Source organism: Chiloscyllium plagiosum, chromosome 15 (assembly GCF_004010195.1).
Source record: "Chiloscyllium plagiosum isolate BGI_BamShark_2017 chromosome 15, ASM401019v2, whole genome shotgun sequence".
NCBI classification, from domain to species: Eukaryota; Metazoa; Chordata; class Chondrichthyes; order Orectolobiformes; family Hemiscylliidae; genus Chiloscyllium; species Chiloscyllium plagiosum.
The window spans coordinates 71,510,152-71,521,313 of record NC_057724.1 but is presented as its reverse complement, the minus strand read 5'-3'; the positions used below and the strand labels follow the sequence as shown (position 1 = coordinate 71,521,313).

The following is an 11,162-nucleotide window of genomic DNA, read 5'->3' as shown; positions in this document are numbered from 1 at the left end:
CAAAAATGTGAATCCTTCTCCCATACACCAGCTCCTCAGCCATGCATTCATCTGCTCAATCCTCCTATTCCTGCCCTCACTAGCTCGTATCACTGGGAGCAATCCAGATATTACTACTCTTGAGGACCTCCTTTTTAAATTCCTGCCTAACTCTCTGTAATCTCCCTTCAGAATCTCAACCTTTTCCCTTCTTATGTCGTTGGTTCCAATGTGGACAATGACCTCTTGCTGGCTCCTCTCCCCCGTGAGAACATTCTGCACCCTCTCTGAGACACCCTTGATCCTGGCACCAGGGAAGCAACACACCATTCTGATTTTTCGCTGCTGGCCACAGAAACATCTGTCTGTACCTCAGACTAGAGAGTCCCCTAACATAATTGATCTCTGGGAACCCAATGTACCCCTCATTGCATTAGAGCCAGTCTCATTCTCAGAAACTTGGCTGTTTGTGCTATGTTCCCCTGTGAATCGATCACCCCTTACATTTTTCAAAACAGCATACTTGTTTGAAATGGGGAAAGCCACAGAAGACTCCTGCACTGCCTGCCTACCTCTCTTACCTTTCCTGGAGTTAACCCATCTATGTGGCTATATCTGATACTTTCCCCCTTCCTATAACTGCCATCCATCACACACTGTTGCTGTTGCAAATTCTTCTTTGCCTCCAACTATCTCTCCAATTGATCCATTCGATCTGACAGGATTCGCAAACAATAGCATTTATGGCAGATATAATCCACAGTAACCCGTAAACTCTCCTTAAACTCCCATGTCTGACAAGAAGCGCATATCACTCCACTAAAGGCCATTTTTGCTCCTTCACAATCTACAGACCCAGAAAATAATACCGTCTTATTCCTCTACAAAACACTGTCCCAGGTCAAATTAATAGTTATCACTTTTATTTTGAGTTTAATCAACAGACATATCTCAAAAATGATATAATCATGAAAGAATCCACTATACTCACTACTGCAGACTTTCTGTAGGCCAAACTTAAAACAATTCACTTATCTGTTTCTGTGCTGTGACTTCATCCAAACAGTTCCTCCAAATTCAGTTGTGAATTTCACTGTTTGTTCATTTTCCCAAATGCACTCTGATGTCAAACAGCAAAGGCAGTAATTGTGCAGGTTCTCTCTCTCCTGCGCTGTCCTCACCATGTGCTTCCTTTGTCTGCTCTTCTCCCTTTTAAAACTGCTGTTGTTTTGACTTTTTTTTTCCAAAGTTCCAAATCAATGCAACAGCATATAAAAACAGTAATTGCTGCTTCTGCAATTCGGGGAAATTCCCTCAAAACCTAAAATACCTCAAAAAAGGAGCAGCTATTAGAGCCTGTTGAACACTTTTTCTTTATTTTCTTTATTTTTCTGCCTTTATATTCAATGTTTTGGGTTTTTTTTCTGTGTTTTAAGATGGCACCACAGAGTGACAACACTGTCCAAAATTGTAAAAAAAAAACACGTGATAATAAATAAATCAAGGGCATAAAATGATGGCTGCAAACATTAGCTAATTAAAAGTAGTACTATATGCCAACTGTTTCTTTATTAAAATAAAGTATAGCAGGCAAAAAAACAAACATGGCAGCTCTAAGGTCTAGGTAAGTCATTCTCGATAAAAATATAATACAAAATCATGTGTGGAGAAAATAAATGGAAATTCTCATTTCTTAAGCAAAGCAGAAAGTTTCTGCACCACTTCAGCAAATGCAATGTTGTTGTACAAGTTGTTATCCTCTCCTGGGTCTGTTTTATGTAGATAGAGCTCTCCAGCATGAATGGCACTAAAATTGGCACTGAAAGTGGATGCATTATAACCAACCCACTCTGTGTACCTGTACCCATCACAACGGATAGAGTATCCCATGATGTGAATGTCCTTCAGCAAAGGGAGGTCAGAGTTCATCTGTGGTTTGTCCGCTGGCCGGGGATACTGGCTGTAGACAAACAGTTGCCGGTTCCGACTTGAGGCATTGGGGATTAAATAATAAGCCACACTATTCCCCTCGGTACACAGATCCACACGAAAGGAAGATGGTGGGCACACTGGAGGCTGAGGTAGATTGAGAATTTCACAGAGTGTTGGGAAGAGGTCCATCAATTCCACATTGACATCCCTCATCAACCCTGTAAGAAAATTTAAACCCTTGATGATTCTACTTTGTAAAGAAAACCGAACGGAACTGAGTAATGGGGACGTAGGACAACATCACTTCTGACCAGACATCAGCAATCTTTTCCATGTGGGGATAAAGTGGTTTGTTGCATCACAAGTGTCAAAATAAAATTCATAAGAATGTAAGAACTAGGGGCAGGAGTAGGCCATCTGATCCGTTAAGCCTGTTCCACCATTCAATAAGATCATCACTTACTCCATTCCCCATGTGAGTCACTGCCTCAGCTCAACTATTCACCATCTCAGAATCCAACCTGACATCAAGGTGAGCTTCAGATCCAATTTCTACCACAATATTCGGTAAAAGCAATGACTGCAGATGCTGGAACCAGAGTCTAGATTAGAATGGTGCTGGAAAAGCACAGCAGTTCAGGCAGATATCTCTCCACCCTTCAGGCTCTTTGCCTGTGTTCCTGATGAAGGGTTTTTGCCCGAAACGTCGATTTTCCTGCTCCTCGGATGCTGCCTGACCTGCTGTGCTTTTCCAGCACCATTCCAATCTACCACAATATTCCTCTATAGTTCACCACAGCTCCCTCAAAGGCATCTGCCATAGCCACACTTGCTATCACCTGAAATGACAAGTGTTGCAGACACTGTGAAATCTCCTAAACAAAAGCCAAAAGAACTGCGGGTGCTGTAAAACAGAAATCAAAATAGAAATTAAAAGAAAAGCTCAGCAGGTCTAGCAGCGTCTGTGGAGAGAAATCAGAGTTAACGTTTCAGGTCGAGTGACCCTTTCTCAGAACTTTCTCTGCAGTCCAGCAATTTCTATCTTTGTTTCTGTGACATCTTCTGCAAGTCACACAGCATTCGTGACTTGGAGCTAAATCACCACTCTGTCACTGGGAATGGGGTCAACAGCCAGGAACTCCCTCCCTAACAGCACTGGGAGCATACTGGATTATCTTGAATATAAGTCAATCCAAGTATGTTAAGATATGAGACAAAACTACTTTTTGTCAGATGTGAAATGTAATGAAAAAGTACATGGTGAGATATAATGTGGTGAGAGATTTATTTTATTCTTCCAAGGGATGTGGGGCATTGCTGGTATTTGTTACCCGCTCCTAATCGCCCTTGCACAGCTTGCCCATCTTGTCCACTTCAGAGGGTAGTGAAGGGTCAATCATGTATACAAGGATCTGCAGTCATGAATAAGGGTGTTAGCAAACCAGATGGACATTTATGATAATCAGCAATAATGTACAGTCACAATTAAACTAGCTTTATTTTTAATTCCAGATTTGACTGAATTCAAATTTCACCATCTGCATGGTTGAATGGGAAACCATGTTCCCAGACCAACTGTAATTATGATATTATTGCCACACCATCTGCTCCCCTATAGACATGAAGTTTATCGGTTTATAGCTTTTTGCATAGTATTACATTCTCTTACTTAATTCCAGAATGTTGATCTTGTTGCTTATATTCTCTGGCAAAGTACATTTGAAAACTGCATGCGAGAATACATTGGGGACAGCAACATCACTCCAGAACAAGCAACAAGTTCTACCTTCTGCAAGATAGCACCTTCAGACATAACCTTCACATTCTCAGACATACTGCCTTTTATAGTGGATGCTACAACCTACCTGGAGGCAGACTCCTGACTTTGTCAGTGAAGGAGTTAATAAAAGGAAACATCCTTTGACCTGGATGGGGAAAAGCCGCAGTCTTTCCTGGGACGTAAAACATCAAAGGGACTCGGGTGGCTACGTCAAAATTGCTGTACTTAGCCCATTCACCATGTTCCCCTAGTGACCAACCTAAAATCAAACAAAACAGTGGGTCTAAATAAATTCCATGCTAGAAAGCTGAAAGAAAATCAAATGTGTAATCTCATCAGGAATATCAAGTTTAGAAATCAACATCAAGTTCCCCATTCCACTCATGCACTCACTTTGAGGTTCCTTGGAGTAATGATCTACTTAACAGCAACAATGATGAATGTGGAATTATAGTTAAACACCACGTTTTTAAATTAATTCCCCAAATATTGGGCATTTATTGCCCTCCACTAGTCATCCATGAGAAAGTCAGAAGTCACATGACACCAGGTTACAGTCCAAAAGGTTTATTTGAAAACACAAGCTTGACTGAAGTGCTTCCCTTCACTTCACCTGACAAAGGCGCAGTGCTTCGAAAGCTTGTGATTTCAAATAAACCTGTTGGACTATAAACCGGGGAGCTGAGAGATAAATGGGAGGGAGGTGGTGCTGGGGGAAGGTGGCTAGGAATGTGATAGGTAGATGAAGATGAAGATAGGTAGTGGAAAGGTGGTAGGTTAGAGAGGAGGGTGGAGTGGATAGGTGGGAAGGAAGATGGACAGGTCAAGCGGGCAGAGCCGAGTTGGAGGCTTCAGACTGGGATAAGGTATAAGGTGGGGGGGGGGGAAGGAAAATGAGGAAACCGTGAAATCCCTATTGATCCCATGTGGTTGCAGGATCCCAATGCAGAAGATGAGGCATTCTTCCTGCAGACTTCAGGTGGTTAGGGTTTGGCAATGGAAGAGGCCCAAGACGTGCATGGAGTGGGAGAGGGAGTTAAAGTGTTTGGCCACGGAGCAGTGGGGTTGGTTGGTGCTTTTGAAGGGAGGTTAGTGAGTGAATGGGAATACAATGAGCTTAGGCAGGAAGGTGAGAGCAGATTTCCTTTTGTAAAGGATCAGAATGAACTATTTGAGTTCTTAGAACAATCTGATAGCTCGATTGTAGCATTTGGTACATTATGCTAATAACTTCTGTTTCAGGTAGCAATTTTATCTCGTTCATAATGAAGCCAGCTGCACGATGATTAAAGATGGTGAGTTATGCCTCTGCAAATTACTGTATGATATTGTACTACTGTCAAGGTGCCAAATAAAGTACATTCATTCCTGCAATCACCACCATCATCACTAGTGTTTGTCAAACTATTTGTCTGATCTGCCTGTTCTGACATGGGGTGGCATGCTGGCTCAGTGGTTAGTACTGCTGCCTCACAGCGCCAAGGACCTGGGTTCAATTCCAGCCTGGGGTGACTTTCTCCCTGTGTCTACGTGCATGGGTTTCCTCCCACAGTCCAAAAACAAATGCACATTTTAGTGAGATTGTCCTTGGTAAATCGCCCATAGTGTGCAGGATAAGTAGATTAGCCATGCAAATTACAGGGTTATAGGGATGGGGTTGAGTCTGGGTGGAATGCTCTGATGGTTGGTATGGATTCAATGGTCGAATGGCCTGCTTCCGCATGTAGGGATTCCATGATTCTGTTCTATTAACAGGTTTAACAGTGCTCGTTATAGCAGCGACTAAGCAAGTCATGGCCAGTCTGTGTACAGCACAGAGTTCAGGTGAATCTGGAAATACTGCTAACATCTAAGATCACTCTTTGCCAATAAGTACATGAATAAAATGATCAGCTTCTCCTCAGAACAGTCAAACAGCTGATGAGTATCATCAAAAACCATTAGCTAACTAGACACAAATCTCGAGCTCACCGTGGTCAGCAGTGAAGATAACGATTGTGTTATTGGCCAGTTCCTGCTCATCCAGTGCATTCAGCAGTTGACCCACTTGAGTGTCCATGTAGGAGACTGCAGCGAAATAACTCTGGCGAATCAACACCTGAGAGAGAGAGGAAGGATACAAATCTCACAGCCTTATGATCCACTGCCACCAAGATTGCCGTCTCCCCTTCCCTCTGCCAGTGCAATGGAAGTATCCCCTGACATGAGGGCCACCCAAACACCACAACATAGATCAGTGAAGGGATGAGACCAAACAACCTCCTTCTGAGTTGTGCAATTCTTCAAAATTCTTATCAAACATTCATACACAAGACATACCAAAAACTGAGACAAACAATATCCTGAACGTTGAGATGCAAGGCGTACTGGGGTGGGATGGTGGCTCAGTCGTTAGCACTGCTGCCTCATAGCACCAGGGACCCAGGTCGGATTCCAGGCTCAGGCGACTGTCTGTGTGGAGGTTATACATTCTCCTTATGTCTGCCTGAGTTTCCTCCGGGTGCTCTGATTTCCTCCCACAGTCCAAAGATGTGCAGGGTAGATGGATTGGCCATGCTAGATTGCCCAGAATGTGCGGGTGAGGTGGATTAACCATGTGAAATGCAGGGTTAAAGATAGGGTGGGTATGTGGGTCTGGGTGGGGTACTCTCTCTCTCGAGAGAGAGAGAGAGAGAGAGAGAGTCGGTGTGGACTCAATGGGCCAAATAGCCCGCGTTCACACTGTAGGGATTCTGTGCTTGACTTGAGACCCTGATTCTGTATAGTAAAAATTGAGACACAAGAGAGAGAGAGAGAGAGAGAGTCAGTGTGGACTCAATGGGCCAAATAGCCCGCGTTCACACTATAGGGATTCTGTGCTTGACTTGAGACCCTGATTCTGTATAGTAAAAATTGAGACACAAGAAATATTAAACATGATTTTCATGTCTGCAGACTTTGGCAAGGTCTAAAAATTAGTTCCATCTCCAGGCCTAGAATATTAACAAAAAGCTGCCACCGTCCAGACTTGTCCGAACCAAGAATTGGAGTGGTCAAGACAGACAGAAGGAGGACAGTATTTCATATTATATTTCCAAATCCCTACTGCAACTCGTGAGTACATCATCACTATGCCAGTCAAAAATTCCAGTAGCTACAAATCCATTTTGCTGACCGTGTGCAAAGAAAGCTGTGCTTAGCATCTGCTATTTTCATTAAATAAATGCTTCCTTTAAGAGCTGATTAAACACATACTTGAAAGTCATCAGGAATGGGTCCATATGGAAAACTTAAATTGAGAGCCATCACATCATCTCTTTTTCTCAGATCAGTCCACGGATTATATGCCACTGGGGGTAGTTTCGGTGGGATTTTGGGATCAGGTGCCAGGGGTATTTTATCACGTGGATACAATTTCAAAAATTCCTGAACAGAAGAGAATCACGAGTTTAGATTTCTGCCAAAATATCCTGACAAAAAAATGCAATCTTCAAGCCTTTTAAAAATGCAAACCGTTTCTTGAGCACTCACCTATAATATAGAAACAGAAAGTGCTGGAGAAAGATCTGGCATTATTGTGGAAACACAAACAGAGATAATGATTCAAGCTCAGGATGTTTCTTCTTCACTCTTTGAACTGACCTCAAGTCAATACAGCTTTTTTGAACACACTTACAACTGAGACCATTAGATGGTGGCTATCTCACGGAAGGTTGAGCACATTCATTTTCCCTCACGTGTAAATCTCGACCAAGGGGGCACAGTTTCAAAATCCAGAGTCTTCCATTTAAGACAGAGAAAAAGAGGAATTTCTGTCCTCAGAAGGTCATTCATCTTTGGAATTCTCACTCTCAGACAGCTGAGCCATTGAATAAATCCAAGGCTGACTTATACAGATGTCTGATTGATAAGCGAGACAAGACTTATGAGGGAACAGGAAAGTAAAGGGACTTCAAGCCAGATCAGATCAGCTTTGATTTAATCGATTGGTAAAGCTGGCTTGAGGAGCTGAATGGCCCTATTTCTTGAGGTCTTATGATGTCTCGAATATATGAAGAGAGGCTTAATAGGTTAGATTTGTTTTCATTAGCAAAAAAGGCAATTGAGATGGACCTGATTGAGGTCTACAAAATCATGAAGGGTATAGACAGAGTAGATCCAGATAAGCTTTTTGCCAGGATGAAGGATTCAATAACGAGAGATCACGCTTTCAAAGTGAGAAGTGAAACGTTTAAGGGGGAGTGCACATGGGAAGTACTTTACACAGAGGGTGGTAGGTACCTGGAATGCGTTGCCAGCAGAGGTGGTAGAGGCAGGCACAGTAGATTCATTTAAGGTGCATCTGGACAGATGCATGAGTAGCTGGGGAACATAGGGATACAGATGCTTAGGAAATGAGCGACAGGTTTTGACAGTGGATTTGGATCTGTTCAGGCCTGGAGGGCCGAAGGGCCTGTTCCTGGGCTATAAATGATCTTTGTTCTTCTTTGTTCTTTATATATAATTTACTAGCAGCGGGATCAGAACTGGGTCAGATGACTCCACATTTTACATGTGTGACACATTTGAGCACTAGCCTGGGCAAAAGCAGCCCCATAGCTAAATGGCCAGCACCCGCCAACAGTGCCACACTTATTGTTCCACATCAGTTTACTGTCTACAGAAACAATATAGAATGAGAGAACATAACGCTAAAAGAAGACAAATTCACACAAAATTAGCGTAAGGCTGAAGTCACATAATTTGTTTGGAAAAAGGTTTACAGTAATTGAAACAGCCAACCATTTTCACTTGCACAAAGTCTAGGTTGATATTTCAATTCATGGCCGATGGAGTGCTGCATTGTCAGAGAAAAGGGGTAAAACTGAGGCCAGCCTGATTCCGCAGCTGCGGTGGAATTCTCTCCAGCATCCTGTCAAGTGTTCACTAAAACAGATTATCTTATTATTAAATTTGCTGTGTGTAACTTTGGTTCTGTGTTTCCTCCATTACATCAGTACTAAATGCCATCAGTACCTTGTTGGCTGTAACGTGCTTTGGGAGGGCTGAAGTCATAAAAGATCAGTTCCTCTTTACCAGTAGGATCATTAAGTCTGAGTTATGTTAAAGACATGAGCTAGATACATTTTATGCAGCAATCTCTGCTGTATTTGTGTGGTGCTAAGCCTGTGCACAGACACAGATAGAGATGACAAACATTTCCCAAACATTGTGACAGATTATGGAATTGTTACCTGGGGATACTTCAGTGGAATGTGTGGTTTATGGTAACCGACAGCCAGAAGGAAAGGGTTTTCTGTGCCTTTCAACTTTTTCAACAACCGGATTGCCTCTTCGGTGCTCTGTATATCAGGCAGCGTGTGTTCTGGCATTTCCTCCACATCCACTGGGCAAACTAAATTTGCATGTTTTTGACCATCTGGCCCTTTGCAAACCTATCTGAAGGAAACACACACAGTTAACCAAGTTCACTTCATGTCCCACATTCATCTTTTCAATGGTCTGTCACTGTACTAAAGTCACCAAAACCTTGCCAGATCACAGGACTGCGCTGTCATTAGAGAGAGGCGATGGTGCTGGTTTAACCTGACGGTCACCACACACCTCAGGCAGAGGGACGTGTTGAGAAGGAGAATTCTTCATGGTAAGCTCAGCCGATACAGGAACTGAACCCATGCTGTTAGCATCGCACTGTACTGCAGCCAGCTGAGCCAACCACCCCTTTAGTACAATATATGTCATTTGCAGAGCGTCCAGTGTTGAACTTCCAGTGTGATGTTTGTTTGTATAATAAATGAATCACACCATGGTTAGTTGTACTGAATTCTTCAGTAGAACCTGGATATGGACAAAGTCCCTAGCCTTTAGTGTTAGTTAAATGTGTTACAGCTCCACTCATTCCAATTAAATGTTTGGTGATACTTGAAGGCAGCCAGATACACGCACACACATACACACATTCCCTAGACAAGGGAAGCAATGGACAGAACAGTTAACCCCCAAAAGCAGGAAAACAAACCTCATCTATCTCACACTGATGAAATTATTCAGGCTGACTAAACACTGGGCATTACAATCAGATGAGGAAGAGGCGACACAGTCATTGCTCTGAAACAAGGACAGTGCTACCCAAATCTGTTTCCGCCTCTTGGGATTCTAGCTTAGACCCTTGAAGGAATACTAAGAGCACTCAATGAATGTAAGACATTAGAAAGCTCAGAGGAAGAGAGAGATCTTGGAGTGCATGCCCATCCCAAGGTGGCAGGACAGATTAATAGGAGTAAGTGAGTACTGCAGATGCTGAGATCAGAGTAGAGAGTGTGGTGCTGGAAAAGCACAGCAGGTCTGGCAGCACCCGAGGAGCAGGACAATCGACATTTGGACATAAGCCCTTCATCAGGTAGCAGGAGAGATTAATAGGACATGTAAAAAGGCACAAAGGACACTTGCCTTTATCAGTTGAGACATAGAAAGAGCGAGAAGGTTACACTGGAGCTGTATAGGACCTTGGTAAGGCCACAGCTGGAGCACTGTGTGCAATTCTGGTCACTGAACTATAGGAAGGATGTGATTGATGTAGATTTTCTGTAGCTTTTGAGGTACAGATTTGATGGGCCAAACAGACTCATCTGTACTATCTGATCCTATGATTTGTCAGCATTCTGCTGTAACAGAACTAAGCTCAGACTTCCTCAGTTAGGGAGTAGTAGGAATATTGTCAGAGTCAGGGATGTGGTGTGACTTAGAGGTGCTGGCTATTCCCATGTATCTGCTGCACACTTCCTCCAGGTGGCAGAGGTCACAGGTTTGGAAGCCTTGATTAATATTGATTCAAATGCTGGATGCTGGATGACTAAAGAAATTGAGGGTTTGGTTAAGAAAAAGAAGGAAGCATATGTAAGGTATAGACAGGATAGATCGAGTGAATCCTTAGAAGAGTAGAAAGGAAGTAGGAGTATATTTAAGAGGGAAATTAGGAAGGCAAAAAGGGGACATGAGATAGCTTTGGCAAATACAATTAAGGAGAAACCAAAGGGTTTTTACAAATATTTTAAGGACAAAAGGGTAACTAGGGAGAGAATAGGGTCCCTCAATGATCAGCAAGGCGGCCTTTGTGTGGAGCCACAGAAAATGCTAAATGAATATTTTGCATCAATATTTACTGTGGAAAAGGATATGGAAGATATAGACTGTAGGGAAATAGATGGTGACATCTTGCAAAATGTTCAGATTACAGAGGAGGAAGTGCTGGATGTAGTGAAACGGTTAAAGGTGGATAAATCCCCAGGACCTGATCAGGTGTACCCGAGAACCCTGTGGGAAGCTAGAGAAGTGATTGCTGGGCCTCTTGCTGAGATATTTGTATCATCGATAGTCACAGGTGAGGTGATGGAAGACTGGAGGTTGGCTAGTGTGGTGCCACTGTTTAAGAAGGATGGTAAAGACAAGCCAGGGAACTATAGACCGGTGAGCCTGACCTCGGTGGTGGGCA

At 43.0% G+C, this 11,162-nt stretch overlaps 1 protein-coding gene across 3 annotated transcripts in view; it reads right to left on the bottom strand.

Moving 5' to 3' along the window:
• Nucleotides 1-1,526: 1,526 nt before the first annotated feature.
• The window catches only part of ids (iduronate 2-sulfatase), a 22,541-nt gene continuing 12,905 nt past the window's right edge, over nt 1,527-11,162 (bottom strand). For 2 of the 3 annotated variants that reach the window (XM_043705167.1, XM_043705168.1), the window contains 5 exons: nt 8,905-9,105; nt 6,926-7,096; nt 5,663-5,789; nt 3,777-3,950; nt 1,527-2,129 (listed from right to left, as the gene is read on the bottom strand). In XM_043705167.1, coding sequence (XP_043561102.1) covers nt 1,666-2,129; nt 3,777-3,950; nt 5,663-5,789; nt 6,926-7,096; nt 8,905-9,105 — 1,137 coding nt within the window. In that variant the 3' untranslated portion in view covers nt 1,527-1,665. Of the gene's footprint in view, nt 2,130-3,028; nt 3,324-3,776; nt 3,951-5,662; nt 5,790-6,925; nt 7,097-8,904; nt 9,106-11,162 lie in introns of those variants that run through there. The other variant, XM_043705169.1, reaches the window with a different exon arrangement.